At 46.8% G+C, this 18,027-nt stretch overlaps 1 protein-coding gene across 1 annotated transcript; it reads right to left on the bottom strand.

The window, feature by feature from the left end:
• Positions 1-8,118: 8,118 nt before the first annotated feature.
• LOC308281974 (chloride channel CLIC-like protein 1) lies at positions 8,119-11,910 on the bottom strand (the record flags this gene model as incomplete). Its single annotated transcript, XM_080722323.1, has 2 exons — positions 8,119-8,222; positions 10,392-11,910. The coding sequence occupies 2 exons, from the start codon at positions 11,908-11,910 to the stop codon at positions 8,119-8,121; spliced, it is 1,623 nt and encodes a 540-aa protein (XP_080578449.1).
• Positions 11,911-18,027: the final 6,117 nt, after the last annotated feature.

Genomic DNA, 18,027 nt, shown 5'->3' with positions numbered 1-18,027 from the left:
AAAAAGACAAAGAAAGAAAGATGCCTTTCGGGTCGAAGAGGTTCGTTTTTTCATCCAATTTCAAGGATGCAAACACATTGGCTTCGCAGCGTTTAATTGTAAAACTGAATCTCAAGGAGCTGATACCCAACGACGGCTACAGTCCACTGGTTGCCATTGAAACGGTGAAACTCGCCGTCTACGACAAAGACTGTAACATTGTGCCTGTGAAATTCTCTATCCTCAATGCTACGATGAACAAAAGTTTAACTCAAGACCCGTGTGTCGTGTCAAGCATATGGAGTCCCGACCCAGGCCCTCTGCTCGAGCGAACAAAGGTAGCCGGGACAGAGCTGTCTCCCTACAAGCGAACGCTAACTGTGACGGAAGAAGAGAACAGACAAGCTATCTTGAACGTTTTGTCTTTCATGATGTCTACCGACACGCAAGCAGCAATGGCCTCAAAGAGCTGCCTTGAAGAGGTAACTGGACCGAATAAATTACGCACAACCGAATTTCAGTGCGCGGTGTGTCTAAGAGTAAGAACTGTAAGCGTGACGGAAGACCTGCAGTTCAGCATGCCATGCTGCCACAACGGCTTAATCTGCGATCCAATGCAATGCAACGATTCTCTGCAAAAGCTTGCTGTTGTCGCACGCATGGCAATGGTGGATAATCTGCATGTATTACGGCTCGCATCAACGCAGCTGTATAATCAGATGTACCCGCTGGGACACATCGATCACGACTGTATATTTACAAAATCAAATCAGGGAAACCAGGGAGAAATTCTTGTTCATCACAAGATTATGACGTTCCTTACGTCTCTTTACAGCACACTGGGCGAGATCGCTGGAACATTTTTTATTTTGGATGAAAAACACTCTCATGTGAATTTACTGCTGGAAAGCCCCAAGGAGAAGCTGCTCAGTGTGACAGGGGAACTGACAATGACTCTTTTGTACGGACCGCATCTGAGAGGCATCTACCGAGACCTGAACGCAGAGGAAAGTGTCTACATAGCCGACCATGTCAGTGTGCTACAAATGACCCCTGATGTGATCATCAAGACTTTTCCTCTACACTTTTACATTGAGTCAGATGGGTCTCTGAAGGATTGGTACAACACTTTGTATGTGTAAAATGTAGTTGTTGTTGTTATAAGTGTGTTGTGATTAGAAAAACACTATAACGATGAAATGCTGTGTGTATACATTGAAAGACACAATAAAAACAAACAAAGGAAATTAAGCTTCAGGTTTTATTTTTGAATACAGTCAGAAAAATACGTTGTACATTCTTACATATCATTCAAAGGTTTCTTCACCGTAATTGTCTGTCTCACGCTTACTCATTGCAGATGTATTGGTGAACATCAGTGTAGGATACACCGAACTGCTGGTACCAGCCCAAATACTTGTAAAGTCGGACAGTGTACGTGGCCGTGTGTGGCCATGAGAATGTGTGCGTACAGGCGACTGGTAGACATAAGACTGTCCGTGAGCAAGAAATTTCCCGTAAGCGGATCTCCAGTAAGCAGGAGACTTTACACTGTCAGGATCATGTGTCCACTCTTGGGGGTCACTACACACAGGAGACTGCAAGCGAACAGTTCCTTGTCTGTGAGGAGATTGGATGAGATTGATCGCAGCTCCTTGTGAGCTATGCGAGGGGATAGTAGACTGTGTGTAGTCAAAGGGAATAGCTTGTCTCTGCGCAGAAAGCTGCCGAATGTCTACGATCTGTGATCCGTAAGGATTGTGCATCGGTGACAGTATATGCTGTGAGCCTTGTCTAGTTATTGAGCCGGCGCCCGATTTTTCAGCAGCGTAGGAAGTTTGTGCAGTCAAAATATTTGGAACGGCAACACTTCTATGGTGAGCAGACATCAAACTGTCTGTGGCAGCAGTCTGAACCTTTCTCGATGTTTTGGCGAATTTTCCTTTTGGTCGAGAATTGCTGCGCACAGCAGGTTGTGGCACTGCTGACGGTTCCGGGAGAGATGCTCCGGTTTTGTGTCGCGTGGGCTCAACTATTATGACTTTATTCCATTTGAAAGTCGTGTTGTGAATTTGAATATGAAATGGTGCTTGCGCACGTACGGTACCTTCAGCTATTAGGTAGCTGGAATAGGGGCTCCTCTGATCCTCCGCTAACATAGTATTCTCAGCAGCGTTTTTAACGTAGCTGCAGATGATATAATTAAGTAGGCTCAGATTTTTTGTATGATCGCACATCGTATCACTAGGGCTGTCCTTGCGACGCCAAGACAATTTCAGTAATTCTTGTACAGCAGCTGGTGTGTAATCAATCAGCCTCAGTTGAGTCAGTGTCAGACAAATGGCAGCCAATGCATTCCTATTATGACTTTCACCGAAAGGGTTCTCGTTTTCCACAGAGTAAGCTGAATCAATCAATGCGGCCATGAAGTCTAACTTAAATCCCTTACGTGTTCTCCATATCCTGGCAGGTTGAATGCATGTCAGAGGGAACCCGAGGTGTTCCATCATGATCATCTGAGCTTGAGTGAGACATACCAGAACATGCCAAGATAATGTGCATACATCTTCATAGGTTTCTACCATTGACCCTTCTGTGCTGCCAAGATTCCACCAGCCTACAATTTCACCTACATACAGACCGGCTCCTTGGGTTGACAGAGGGGTTTGCGCTATGTGAAGTGCATACACTCTAGACACCAGCTTATTGATCTGCAATTTGGTATGCATATCCAAAAGTTGCTCAAGGACAATCACGTTTGAAGCGAATATTCTGATCACAAGAAGGTCACAGAGACCCTGGAGAGCAACAGCTCCCAAAGTCCGAAGCATTGAGCACTTGAGGGATAAAAGCGGCGAATTGTCTTTTCTCTTGTTCACAGGATATTCGCTGACTACTATCTCAAGGTGTCTGTAACCGTGCTCTGGAGCAACTGCTGTGAGGTCGATCGGTGTGTAACTCTGAGCATCTTTAAGGCAGTCTAGTGTAATTTTGTCTACTTGGGATCTGTACGTCAATGTCTCGTCGAGCAGGAATCCGCAGGCTGTGTGAGCCATTGATTCAATTCCAACATGCCAATTCTGTTTATGATTCCCAGTATCAATTCTGGACACGTTGTTGTCCTCGACGCGAGCAATGTCGTTTTGCCACATGTGAAGCGACTCCAGTAGGATCGTAGGGTTTAGGCGTTCCGACAAATAAGCCCCGTCTAGTTGAATGGCTTTACCTCGTGTTCGACCTGTGCCCGAAAAGTAAGTCATTGTATGTGCAGGGTTCATGTACACTTTACTTGGCTCCACACCTTTCGACTTCCAACGATTGTTTTCCTTCACAAACTCTTTGTAATTTTTGTAATGACGCAATTGAGTTGATTTGGCCGTGCTGCATGCTGATACTTCGCCACCCAAAGCCTGTTGAGTGATGCTGCATTTGTTTTCAACGGTTTGCACACTGGCTCCGTCAACCGCGGAACCGTCGTTGACCTGATCCGTTGCGACAGGCGCAGGCAACGACTCTCTAGGTTCGAGCTGAGGCTGTTGATCAGGGGTGCTCGGCGGTCCTTGGTTAAAAAGAGACAAGTCTATAGCTTGCACCTCAGCCCATTGACAAGTGTCCCAATCGTTTTGTTCGTTGGACATATCACACAACTCTCTCATATCAACAAACTGTCCTGTAACGGTTTGCTGGGCGCCGGCTGCACCTTGTGCACTGCCCGGAATCACTGACACTTCACTGCTATTACCGCCATTTTGCTTTAGAATTGTAATCATGGTATTCAATTTAGATAGAATCATAGACTTATGTAGGATATCAAGGCCACCTTCGCAAGCATACTTCGAATCAGCATCCTTGACTGCTCGTTGTAAACTTTGCTCCGCAGAACGATTGTCTTTGAATATACAGTCTTGAAAAAATCCAAAGGAATCTTCGTTCGAGGGCCAGGCGCATTGCAGAGACTGCGCAAAAGCAGAATCTTCGAATATTTCATTCTCAGTTGCCTCGGCTCCCTCTGGTCCTTGTGCATACACTGCAACTGTGGAGGGTTCAACCGGGAAGTTCTCAATCGCAGACGTTGAAGGTCCGACGGGGAAACTGTCTGTCGAGGACACGGAGGGTGCCCGGATCCCACCGATCTCAGATGCAGGTTCAACCATGCGGCTCTCCTCAGGCTTCGTGTCTTTAAAGGGTTGTTGCACTTGCTGGCGTCTCATTTTACCATCGCCGCTCTTAGTCCTTTCAATTGCACCGCCTTGCCGCTTTGACCCTTTGGAGTGAGGAGTCGGTACTGCGACCAAACAACTCAGAGTTTCCCAAGCAGCCGGGTCTAGGTTTTGCAGCATACGGGCTTTGTCCGATATGAGCAACACACTTGTGAAAGCAGGTAGTTTAGAGAAGCCGAAGACTTTATAGTCTACTTCATCTTGATTACCCTGTACAAACGGTAACCATCGTTCGGAGCAGCTCCAGGTGCTCTCCCTGGGCAGAAGAGATCTACTCCCTCTCTCGTTGCTCCTTGCCCAATTCCCGTGCTTGAATGTCAACACTGAGTCCACACAATCGTTAAAAGAAGGGTCTTTGTAGCGATAATTGTCGCTTGCCCATGTTCCGTTTACAATCTGAGCGGGAATGGTCTTGTTGCAGGTGTACGAGCAGTAAACACCGACGATGGCATTCGCGCATGTCAATCGGAAGGACAGTTCCTCTTGTTGTAGATTCGACGCCTTGTACATCTTTTGTAGCGAAATGTAAGGCAGTAACGACAGTACCTCACATGTTCTCGTGTGCACAAAAAAGGTCTTCACTATGTGCAAAGAGTCTAGGCCAACAAACGAATCCTCGCTTTTGTACATTCTCCTTGGAGGTCTGCAGCCAGAGATGCACAGGTCCAGTAATGAAGCTAAGATTCCGATGTACACATCATAAGCCTTTTTGCGAGATTTGTTTCGCTCTAGCCACGATGATAATGGCTCCCATTCGTTGGGCAGCACAGTAACCATGTGCATCATTGTGTTCTGCGTCTCAGTGTTCTGAAACATCACGCAGTCCAATCTGGGACTCCTGCAATCAGTCTTTAGGCCTAAATCACTGACACTGTCAGCAGTCAGGTGATGCTTGGACACACAGGTAGACATGTTGTGAAGTGTGTCCTCGATGCGAGTTTTTGTAATACACACACTCAACACGTGCACGCTAGCTGTTTTAGTCTTTGATAAGACTTGAATGCGAGTGTTTAGTCGCGTGCATGCGCCGTTCTTCACGCCCGTCTTATAATGCAAGCAATTGTTTTCAACAAAGCTGTACAGCGGCTCTGGTTTTCTGATCAGAAAGTTGTCCTTCCTCACGTTCCAACCCAGTTTATTAGGCTGGAGCTCAATGTAATATGGCATCCTAATGTTCAGCTCCGTGCCGGCTTTAGCGTCTTGGTAACGCCACCACATCTTCATACACTGCACGCAATCTCCTTTCCCCACACCGTCACTAGTCTTACACAGTTGCCTTTGTACCAGCTCAACCATATTTTCGATAGATGAGTCAGTCCCGTATACAGCGTATTTTTTCGTTTGGACGATTTCAGAAAACAGCATGATAAAAAACGGAGTGTGTATGAGGGCCAGATGCTCCAACTTGCTAAGGTTGTCAACGTAAAGAACCGGGTCAAAGTCTCCGTTTTCAATTGGGTCTTCAATGTTGATTTTCCACGTATTATTCGCAAAAAGCAGTGTCACGTTATTGCACAGCAGGCAGTGCTCGTTGTTGAAAAATGTATTGAGACCAAAAGGGATTGAGCTGTCTTCTTGCTGGTAGTAGTAATCCTTGCCAATGTAAAACCGATGAGCGCCATTTTCAGTGACTTGCGTAAGGATGTAATTCAGACAATCCTTAACTGACATAAACTTTCTGTCGGTTGCACGATCGAGAACACCGTTGTGTAACGCCGCTGCGATAGTCTTCCAGCGTGAAGGATCCATTGCAGCCGGACAACCAAATGAGTAAAAGAAGTCAGATCATGCCAGCTAACCGTGGTCTTTTTTTTACATAGAAGACTCACTGTTTGCAATTGTGGTGACAATAAATACCACATACATTAGGGTCGGTTTCCTGTATGCTGGAGTCTGTATGAGGTCCAAGATGTCAACTAAAAAACGTGTATATCTACATGGTTTCGGTCACAGTGAAAGCATAACAGTTCTTTTGGTAAGTTACTTAGTCGTAGAAGTCTTTGATCCCATACAAAAACTCTCATGTTAAACATCTTTCACTTTGTTTGCCAATACAGTCTATCTGAGAGAGAGAAAAAAACAGTTACAGTTCCCTCTACCAAATCCCTGTTCAAATTACACAGTTCCTCTCCAAAGTTCCTCCTTTCAGTTTAAAAAAAAGTCTATCCAGATTGCACAGTTGCTCCCCTCAGTTGTAAAAAAGAATCCGTCTAGATTGCATATTTCCTCTGTGTTGGTATTCAGAGAGAGAAAAAGTCGGTCCAGATTGCAGAGTTCCTCCTTTGCTGTTAGTCACAAGGCACTCCAGATGGACTTTCTTATAAAGACACTGAAGCCTTTTTTTTTCCCGATGAGGACTGAAAGGAGGAGGAGTTCAGTAGCAGGAGCCTTAAAAGTTCAGCCTTCACACAGCTCACCCTTAAAGCTGTCGAGTATACAGAGATACATGCCATGGTAGTGACTGTATGTTTTTTTTTCCTGTAGATTTCCTTTCGCCTCTATGGTTTTGTTTTACAACCTGAAAACATTCAGGTCGTTATTTTTATCCAGAACAGTGTGACACACCATGACTTGATATTTTCTGATCACTGAGTTGTAGTACAGTGTGTGGCTAACTGCTACCCCCATACAACCTCCAGTCTCTTTAAATGCATACTCCTGTAATTTCAATAACCGTTCTGCATCCCCCTTGAAAACAGTGGACTTGTAGGCTGTACCAATACTATAAGGAGTGGGGTCCAGGTTTCCAGGGCTCGGCTTCATCTGATGCCAGTAGTTTTCCTCGTCATCTTTCACAGGAGTGGAGATTCTTCTCATCCCTTCAGGGACAATGCCTATGGCGTACGTTGCAATATCAAAATCTCCTTCAAAGTGTACATGTCGAAACCACGATGTGGTTTTTGAAGGCGGCTGAGGCAGGTCCTCGTGAAACTTAGTCAAGTCCAATAGCAGGTATTTGACGTTATACGCCTCATTTTTGTTATCCACAGTGTGCACTTCTCGAGGCAGCTCGTTGTTGAAGCCAAACAACCAGAATAGCACCTGTCGTTCTATTGTCTGAGTGTCACACATGTGATTCGACCAGAACAGCCCGTTCAGTCCCTTCACCCGAGGTATCGCTTTCACACACTCGGTCCTCGTGTTGAAGCTGTTCCAGCGCAAATCCATCACGTACATGCGATCATTTCGCACCGCCACATTGTGATTTGTGCACAATTCAGCTCCTACGGATGGATCTGTTAGACCCAGAGCCAGAGCTTCTCCGTACATTCTGTTGCTGTATTTAGCCGGTTTACAGTTATGTTGTATACGCTCCACTACGTAGATTGCGCTGAAACTAGCTTTACCAGGAAACATGTCTATAGTGATCATACCCGGGCTAGTGGTATGCATTCCTAGAGCAGAGCGGTCGAATTGATCAATCACCGCCAGCGGTCTGTCGGCTGTGCAGTCAAAGTGCGACGGTCGAGTCCTGTACACGTACAGACCTTGCGGCAAGCTTTTGGAACTTTTCATCTGACAAACCACCGCTGCATCACAGCATTTGGAATATAGAGAACTCCTATTTTGACAGAGCCACTTGTAGGCGTTGGCAACAGGTTCTTGTTCGTAAGCCCAAAGCGTGCTGGCGTTGAAGGCTTGAGACCTCTTGGCTGCGGAGCCCTCTTTCGAAGCCCCGCCCTTTCTTTTTCTAACCTTACTTTGGAGGTTGTTTAATTCGTGGCAACTTGGGTTTTCTTCCACATTCTCACAAAGACACCGCTTGCCGTTCTCTCCCTTCTTGAGCAGCGTATCGATTACAGTTTCGAGGTTATATTTATGAACTACGCATCGGCTGTTCATCTGCAAAGACAGCTTACGTAGATCGACACCTTCGGCTCCCACTGCATACAATATGCCACCGATCACAGGTACAGGCTCAAGGGTGAGAGCTCGATGCAGCAGGCAGCAAAGGTCCATCGTTGACAATGCTCAGGACAATCCCTACGATCACACTCTTGTGCCTCAGAATCTGCTGCAAGACTGCGAAACACACCGTAAAGCTGCTGCTACTCGCGCGACAAGAAAAGCTACAAACTTATACAGAAGAGTCTCGGCTTTACATTACTTAAATGCAAACCGTAGAGCGAGACACTTGCATGGCAAGCATTCCGGCGTGAAATGTCTGGTGTGTCAGATTACACTTGTGAAAAGCAGCAAAGACCAACGGAGAGCAGGTATAAAACTGCGTTGCCAATGTAACGCAAGGGTGTGTACCACATGTTTTGCAAACAATCCTGGGTGGTATCTCGCAGACCCACATTACACAAACTGCTCAACTGTGAAAGAATTTTCGTGCTCCGCCTGTTATTGCTTCTCTCGGATCAAAGAAAAAATATGTTGCTCCTGGACATGTTCATCCTGCTCTGTAAAAATGAAAAAGAAAGGCTTGTGCAGTCTGTGCTCTAAGGTTATACACCTTCACAGCAAAGTTACAGTTAAGTCACTGTGGACCGAGCCCAAACCGGATACGCCGGACGAAAATGAATCGGACGCCTACAATGAGGCTGATATGTCTGGGTATAAAGATTTTATGAGAGCTGCTGTGCTGGAAAGGGTGAAAAAAAACAGGCATCTGTCAAAGGAAGATATAACAACTCTGTTTGAGCACACACCATCTGATAACTTGGTTTGCACATGTTCGGGACAGGCTGCTCATCCTCTGTGTCCACGCTGCACTCCTGTCTTAACAGTGATAAAGCTGATAGAAGAAAATCCCACTTCTCTGTTTGCTTCCATTGCAGAGCGCATCATACCGGGTAGACACCTATCCCGTCATGTGTACAACAGAAAACTTCTACTGGCTATGTTAAACGATCCACGGTTGCCATTGTGTCCACAAAACATTGGGTGCAAAGGCACGCTGATACCAGACAGTCACGGAAGAGCTCTGTCCTCATTGCTTTCTCCAAGTGCATACCGTGACTTTGTGAGCAGCAACGGAACCATGGAGGTGCAAGCTTGCTGCTGCATTCTCTGTCTCCTGTTCAATCAATCTGCTGCCATGGCTCAGTCATTCTCGGCAAAATCTCTGACCTTCGAGTCTCATCCCAGCGGCCCTGTATACTACTTCAACATCAAACTGTCATACGATATTGGGATCCCAGAAGCTCAGTTGGATGACTGTTGTTCAGATCTGACGATTTCTTTTCAAGGGACGGTGGGAGAGTTCAAACCTACGTTTTTTTACAATTGGAGAGATATGTTGAATGTTTTACATTACGACAGAGAGGGTAATCTGCACATTAGCACCAACTCTCATGTTTAGCTGGCCGTAGTAAAGCTTGAGATGTTACTTTGACTATAAAAATTAGACCTGAGCTCTTACCAATGAAGTGTTGCTCTGTGTTGTGACAATACCAAATAAAATCTTGTCCAGTTTTCTTTCTTTCTTTATGTAATCGAGTTTTTTTTTTTTTTTTAAACGGATGTTCTGTTTTGAAATTCATATAAAGTCTAACTTCACAAAGGCCCCTTCTAAGTCTCTTCTTTGAGTAAGACTGTCATTTTGTTGTACTCAAATGTAACGTAGATGCATTGTGAAAAATTAGACTGCGAAGCAGTTGTTTTAAACGTTTATCACCAAGCAACAGAGGCAGCAAAACTCTCATGCAAGTTACATCTTCTTGCATTATGAATGAGAGAGTTGTACATTCCGCCTGTCTGCCCCTTTTATCTGTACGATCGCCTGCCTGTTTCTGTCCAGGTTTATTTTCGTCCGCCCGCTCCACAGGAGAGGAGGCTCATGTTTTACTTGTGTGAAAATGAAGAGTCGTGTGTATCCAGAGTAGAAAAGTGCAAGAAAGTGGAAACCTTACACCAATCGTGTATAGAAGTTGCATTATCTTTATTGTCAACTAGTACATAGGGTTATACAACCGGCTGCGGTTTTCCCTCGGAGTCCGCCCAAGCGTGGCCCGTTAGGTAATGCCCCGCTGTCAGGCTGGCTGGGGAATGGGAATGGGAATGGGAAAAACTCTGACAGCAGCTCACGAAGTGCTTCGGCAGTTCACAAAGTAAGCCCAAGTCGCCTCGCGTGCTGTCAGGAGACCAGCTGTGGGTTTCCGCAGAGTCCGCCCAAGCGTGGCCCACGTCTGTTAGGTTGTCAGAGTGGACATTGTTCAGTGTAGGATTCCGTGCACATCAAATTACCTTCGCGCAACAATGACTGATCTTCAGCTGGGGAGGACTTTGTGCAGGCGTCACGCTTCTTCACTCGCACATCATCCGTTACATCGCTATTGCTATTGGGAGGAGCTGCCACATCCTCCCATGTTTCCTCCTGATCTGAGTCTCCCTCGGTTTCAGAGTCGGTGACTGAAAAACCTCCCTCAGGCTGCTCTGCATCAGGAGGGCACTCCATTTTCCCCAGATCCATCACGTCCGCGCTGAAGGCCTGGTCAACCCAGTGTCCAGTTTGCTGCAGTTGGTCTGCCGTCTTAGGTTGTGCTGAGGGGAGTCTCCGACAGCTGGCCTGTAGTGCTCCGCATCTCCCAGCTGGGACTGTTCCACAGCAAAGGCAGGGGGGATATCTTGGATGGCGGCGCAGTGGTGCAGTGATGCCATACTGGAAAGCTCCCTGGACACCACCATACAGAAACACCAGGACAGAGAGTGTAACAGTGAGGAGAACAGGAACCTGCAAGGTCACAGGTAGGTCCTTGAGGAGCGCCCTAAGAAACTCACTGACCCCCTGGCCAACGTGTTTCAGAGGCTCTGTGAGGAAGGTGGTTATGGTGACCGATATGGCCTTGGTAGGAGGTACCGACAGGATTGGGTTGACCATGTGAACTTCATAGTATCTCTTACAGGGGTCGTCCTGAAGAGTCCATGTGCTTCTGAACCACTCCTGTAGGCAGTCGCTCCAGTCAATCTTATTCATGCCTGTGCATTTGTCACTGACGCTGTCCATTTTCACAATGTTGTTTTGGTACTCTGCAAAAGCGATCTTGTAGAGGTAGAACCAGTTCCAGATGATACTGGTAAAGAAGCAGATAGCAAACATTCTCTTGAATTGGACAAACCAGGAGACCCCCGACCGCAACCGAGTGCAAACAGTTGCGACTATGACCATCACAGACAGGGACACCCACAAGACTGTGTTGATCTCCACACCAAAGGTGTTCTCGAAGTGCCACTTCCAGGCTTTGTAGTCATGTGGTTTGAGATCAATCAATATTTGGCTGATAGCATCGTCCAGCGCCCCTGTTATCCAGCTCTCCTCACCCTCCAGAAGCTTCCGAATCTCCACCAGATCTTGCGGGGACAGTCTCACTTTGGCGTCATAAAAGATGTCCCTAGGGTCGCTGGGCACACCAATTCTCTCTATCTCCCCCAGGAGCCTGCTGAGAAATCGTTTGAACACTGGCGTGCACGTGGGCTGTTCTTGAAGAAATGCTATCTTCCTCTTCTGATGTTCAACTTGTCTTTGCAACACTTCGACTTTGTGGTCACAAACTGGCAGCTCATTTTCATTGGAGTCCTGAATGTATTCTCTTCTTATTGGCACACTCGGATAGTTTGATAGCTCTTTTCTCATGGTTTTGGTGGTGGGATCGTAGTTGAGCATATCACATGGGTCAATCCAGTCGTCATATTGTCCCATTGCAGCATGCAGTGACAGGCTGCATACCAGCAGCACAATGAGCTTAATGTTGGCACAGGAAGTCATTTTCTTCCCAAGCTAACCAGCTACAGTAGCTGACTATGTCGTTTTCATGCAACTCAGGATCCTTTAGCGTGGTGGCCATCAATAGTTAGCCACACATCGCAATGATAAGTGAACTTGTAGTAGGCCATCCCCGGCGGCAGCAACATAAAGAAGTAGTTCACCCCCCCAAAAAAAAATGACTTTTATGATGCGTTCTCAGAAGCATGTAGCTCTCGTCCAAGGTGAAGCCTGATTTTTTTATTTAGTTTTGAAATTCATATAAAGTCTAACTTCACAAAGGCCCCTTCTAAGTCTCTTCTTTGAGTAAGACTGTCATTTTGTTGTACTCAAATGTAACGTAGATGCATTGTGAAAAAATTAGACTGCGAAGCAGTTGTTTTAAACGTTTATCACCAAGCAACAGAGGCAGCAAAACTCTCATGCAAGTTACATCTTCTTGCATTATGAAATGAGAGAGTTGTACATTCCGCCTGTCTGTTTCTGTCCAGGTTTATTTTTGCCTTGCTTGGCGTCGAGGGGCAGCAATTAGTCCGTCGACACGAGGCAGCCACTCTGATCAAAGCAGTTCGCACAGCTGGCTGGCGCTTCAAACGAAAAACTTGCCTTGCTTGGCGTCGAGGGGCAGCAATTAGTCCGTCGACACGAGGCAGCCACTCTGATCAAAGCAGTTCGCACAGCTGGCTGGCGCTTCAAACGAAAAACTTGCCTTGCTTGGCGTCGAGGGGCAGCAATTAGTCCGTCGACACGAGGCAGCCACTCTGATCAAAGCAGTTCGCACAGCTGGCTGGCGCTTCAAACGAAAAACTTGCCTTGCTTGGCGTCGAGGGGCAGCAATTAGTCCGTCGACACGAGGCAGCCACTCTGATCAAAGCAGTTCGCACAGCTGGCTGGCGCTTCAAACGAAAAACTTGCCTTGCTTGGCGTCTGAGGGGCAGCAATTAGTCCGTCGACACGAGGCAGCCACTCTGATCAAAGCAGTTCGCACAGCTGGCTGGCGCTTCAAACGAAAAACTTGCCTTGCTTGGCGTCGAGGGGCAGCAATTAGTCCGTCGACACGAGGCAGCCACTCTGATCAAAGCAGTTCGCACAGCTGGCTGGCGCTTCAAACGAAAAACTTGCCTTGCTTGGCGTCGAGGGGCAGCAATTAGTCCGTCGACACGAGGCAGCCACTCTGATCAAAGCAGTTCGCACAGCTGGCTGGCGCTTCAAACGAAAAACTTGCCTTGCTTGGCGTCGAGGGGCAGCAATTAGTCCGTCGACACGAGGCAGCCACTCTGATCAAAGCAGTTCGCACAGTTGGCTGGACGTCTAGGGGGATCTTTTTTTTTCGTCTAAGTGTCTAGAGTAGACAAATCCTGCTTGAAACAATGTGGGAGTTCCGAGTGCTCTAGACCGTGTTGAATAACTGCTAGCTTGCATAAAGTTAACAGACTAGGATTTAAGTCTAAGATAAACAAGACACTGGGTCTCCCGGTTTCTTGTGTCGCAAAGAAACGATCTCCCAACACCTGCGAGCTCATCATCGAACCATTATGGTTAGATGGGCCCTTCATTCCCTTTGGAGAAACCTTTTCCCAGGATAAGGTATTTGGATTGAATTTCCACATATCTTCGTGGAATTCCTTTTTCCAGCAGAAGTTTTGTGGATTGTAATTCCACACAACATGGAATTCTCTCCTAAACCTTTCGCTGCAGAATTCTCTTTTAATGTTCTCACCACCAAATATGTACAGTTCTCCATTGTAGGCAAAGGCTGAATGACGCCAGCGGTCTTCTGGAAGAGGCTGTGCAGAAGACCAACTGCTCCAGCAGTTGGTAAGTGTGTCAAAAGCTCTCAAGTCATTGGTCCCAAAGCCCTCCCTGCTATTGCGTGTCCAGTAATTGTTAGTCCTTCCCCCAAATACAAACATCTTTGTACCGATAAAGGTGGCAGAGTGATGTTCTGTGGCACGCACTGATGTGCCTCTGGTGTTAACTAAAGACCAGACCATTGTGTCAGTGTTCAGCATATGGATGTCATTGGTGGTCTCACGTCTGTTTAGGCTGTATCCTCCGTGTATATACATGACCTTCCCCAAAACACAGGCGGAGTGGAAGTACCTCCATCCCGGAGCAGCCCCAGAAACCTCAGGTTTGAACCATCTGCCGGTTTCAACATCATATGCATGAAGCACCCCTTGCTCATAATTCTCCTTTTTACGTCCCCAGAGGTATACGGTATCGTCTATCGACACAACCGTGAAGTCACGTAGGATGGGGGCACGTAGGATGGGGGAACTTTCTCCTCCTCCTCTGGTTGTCCCTGTGAGCTTTCTCCACCGCAAAGAATGTGCGTTTAAGACATGCACAACAATGGGGTTCCGTCCATGGTAGTCCCCTCGGAAACGGTACAAGTCCTGACCCACTACCACAGAAGCATCAAAGGGTCTAAAAAAAGGTTTTACCCCCCGAAGCGCTGTCCAGCACGACATGGTGCTGGACACACAATGGTTGTAATAAGCCTGTGTTGCAGGATGAGACTTCTTTCATCCCCTCTGCTCGCACAGGGAGCTCCTCTCGCTCTCTGCTGATGGTACTGACGGTCCTCAACCTCTGGGTTTAAACAGAGCGAGAAACCGCCCAATCTCGCTGTGCAAATTGGAGAGACTTTTTCAAAACAGCGAGAAACCGCCCGATCTTGTTGTGTAATTTAGACTGGCTTTTTCAAAACAGCGTGAAACCGCCCGATCTTGCTGTGCTGTGTTGGACTGACTTTTTTTAACAGAGCGAAGACCGCCCAATCTTGCTGTGCTGTGTTGGACGGACTTTTTAAACCTACATGAGAGTTCACATATGTTATATAAGTCCGCCGGAGTTACAGTTTGTTACTTCAGCAGACTCGAATCATTGCTGTGTATCTGGACGGATTTTTTCAAGGTCTACAGCTGCACTTTTATCTATTGTAGGAGGATCTTCGTCAGACGGCCTGCTTTTCAAGCTCTTTTAACCGCAGAGCCACGCACAGTACTGTGTTTGCACAACTGAAGGGATAATTCAATAAGGTAGGTGTGCCTTAATGACAACAAGTTTGTAAACAAGAAGATGTGAGGACAATCTTGTGGTTTGAGGAGGAGCATATATAAAGCTTGTTCGAAGAAGACTTAAGAATTTTTTTGAAAATGTTTAGCAGCACGAGAGAAGAAACACAATGAGATATTTTTAGATGTTTTTTTTAAAGAAAAAAAGCTACAGAATTCAATATAATGAAATACTACGAAACAATTTATGACAACTTCATGGAGGAAAACGTATTCCCCTCCTCCTACACCATTACGGAACATGGTAAATCGTAACTTTTATGAAACATTTGAAAACATTATAACAACGTATAATAATTACAGGAACCATCGGATGGATGGACGGCCACCGTACCCTCCAGGACATGAGAATGTCTTCAACCAGCCTCGCAATAGATCAAGATCCGAAGAATGGTTTTCAACAAATCCTTGTAACAAAAAATACAACATCCCTAAAACATCATCCTATGGACCTTCGTACAGATACAAGCAATCCACACCTTGCTTCGACCGCCAGCAAAGACCAGCGAGGGTTGGTTGGAAAGGAGAGAAGGAGGGTTATCAACATAACCCTCGCGGGGAGAGTTCCAGGAAAGATTTTAGGTTAGAGTCTGAAAACCGCAGGCTCTCGGAGCCTACTAACCGTGGTCCCTTTAAAACGCAAAGGTCGCATGGTGCCAGGAGATCGGATCGGGAGGACTCAAAAGCCTCAACGAGTGCATCACCTCCAATGAGAAACAAGGAGGTGAAATTCAACAAACCATCTTTCCCGCTTCGACAGCCCGAGACGACACCTGTCACAGCGCTTTCAAGCCGTGAAACGCTGTCATTTGTGGTTCAAGGCAACGTCAGGCAGAGCACTTTGACTTCCAAGAGGTCTTCGTCAAGTTCCACGGATCGGGAGGCCTCAACAGCCTCAACGAGTGCATCAGCTCCAAAGAGAAACAAGGAGGTGAAATTCAACAAACCATCTTTCCCGCTTCGACAGCCCGAGACGACACCTGTCACAGCGCTTTCAAGCCGTGAAACGCTGTCATTTGTGGTTCAAGGCAACGTCAGGCAGAGCACTTTGACTTCCAAGAGGTCTTCGTCAAGTTCCACGGATCGGGAGGACTCAACAGCCTCAACGAGTGCATCAGCTCCAAAGAGAAACAACAAGGAGGTAAAAAACAACAAAACATCTTTCCCGCATCGACAGCCCGAGACGACACCTGTCACAGAGCTTGAAAAAGACAGCCGTGAAACGTTGTCTGTGGTGGTTCAAGGAAACGTCAGGCAGAGCTCTTTGACTTCCAAGAGGTCTTCGTCAAGTTCCACGGATCGGGAGGACTCAACAGCCTCAACGAGTGCATCAGCTCCAAAGAGAAACAACAAGGAGGTAAAAAACAACAAAACATCTTTCCCGCATCGACAGCCCGAGACGACACCTGTCACAGAGCTTGAAAAAGACAGCCGTGAAACGTTGTCTGTGGTGGTTCAAGGAAACGTCAGGCAGAGCACTTTGACTTCCAAGAGGTCTTCGTCAAGTTCCACGTTAACCATTAGGCCCAACTTGCCTAAGAGAGATGCTGCAAAAGATGACCCAGAAAGCCTCTCCGGGAGCAGTGCTAGCAGCAAAAAAACTGTTATGCGCAAAAAACTATGTGTATCCGGGAACCACAATGTGCAAGAGCCCAAAGGTAAAAATGCCAGCACTCGTATCAAAAAACCAAACCGCATTGAACCCAGTCAACGCAATGAACCCAGCCAACGCACCGAACCCAGCCAACACACTGACCGTCCGAGTCGAGACACTGACCGTCCGAGTCGACACGCTGAGCGGGGTCGCCGAGAGATAGATAACAGGAAAGCAGCATTTCGAGAGAAATTGAGCTTATGCAACTCAAAAGACGTGCCGTATAGAAAACGCAAGTGGTTACAGGAGAGGAACTTAACGATAAACGGGAAAGGAGCCAATCGTGCTGATAACAGTGATGACAACAGCGCAGAGAGTGACAAAGATGATACAGACAACAAATGGGCCAACGACCCTGATGGTAACATCTCCAGAGGCAGCTCTAGCGACAGTGACAACGAATCTGACAACGACGAGCCGCCTGAGAAATGCAGTAAAGATGCCAAGGGTCATCGTGGAGTAAAGAGAAAACTCAGCGGGCAGTCTTCTATTGTAACTCGTCATAACGAGCAGCGACCTAGCAGTAAACCTAAGAGTCCTAGCGTTGAATCCAACAAGTCTAACAAGGTTAAGACATCTGCTTCTATCGTAACTCGTCATAGCGAGCAGCGACCTAGCAGTAAACCTAAGAGTCCTAGCGTTGAATCCGACAAGTCTAACAAGGTTAAGACATCTGCCTCAACAACGCAAGACTCTACTCCTAGCAGTGGTGCCATTGAAGACAGAGTCTACAAGAGACCAATAAAACATGCGAATGACCAGAATATCCAGCATGTGTCCTCTCCTGGTGGAAATTCACCGCTGTACCACCGAAAGGATGGTAACGAAAGTTTGTCAGATCTCGCTTCTAACGGTGAAAAGGCACGAGCCTCCGGTGTTGGGAAAAAAGCGAAGACAAAAACAAATCACTGTGTAACTGAGAGACCAACAGGTGAAGATGAAGAACAGCATGCACCGCCGTCTTTTCAGAGACTTGAAAATGTCCGCAAGCGAAAATGTGAAGATGCTACCATTGACAGACAGTCCAAATCCAAACTCTCAAACCGAGGAGGACCCTCTAGCAGTAAGATTCGCAAGGTTCATTCTAATACTACTAGTGAATTTCCAGCAGCTAACCGCGCCTACTGTACCAGCATCAATGGTAACAACGAAGAAGCGAAAAAAGAATCTTTCAAAGCGAAACACCAGTTTCGAAAACAGGAAGATCGCGTCGCCCCTTACCATGCTAGACCTGAGACGACTCGAGACCAGAGATGCAATGGTGTGAGCCAACGGCTGAAATCAACTGACAAGGCTTGCCAGAAGAAGGCTTCTGGTGGAAAAAGTTGCCTCGATTCCAGCTTTACCTTTGGTAGACCTGAAACCGCTGAACTCTCGGCTCGTAAC

The sequence above is a fragment of the Nannobrachium achirus genome (genome assembly GCF_963921795.1).
Source record: "Nannobrachium achirus genome assembly, chromosome: 3".
NCBI lineage: Eukaryota > Metazoa > Chordata > Actinopteri > Myctophiformes > Myctophidae > Nannobrachium > Nannobrachium achirus.
Note: the sequence above shows the minus strand (reverse complement) of the source record. Positions and strands in the feature narration are given on the sequence as shown.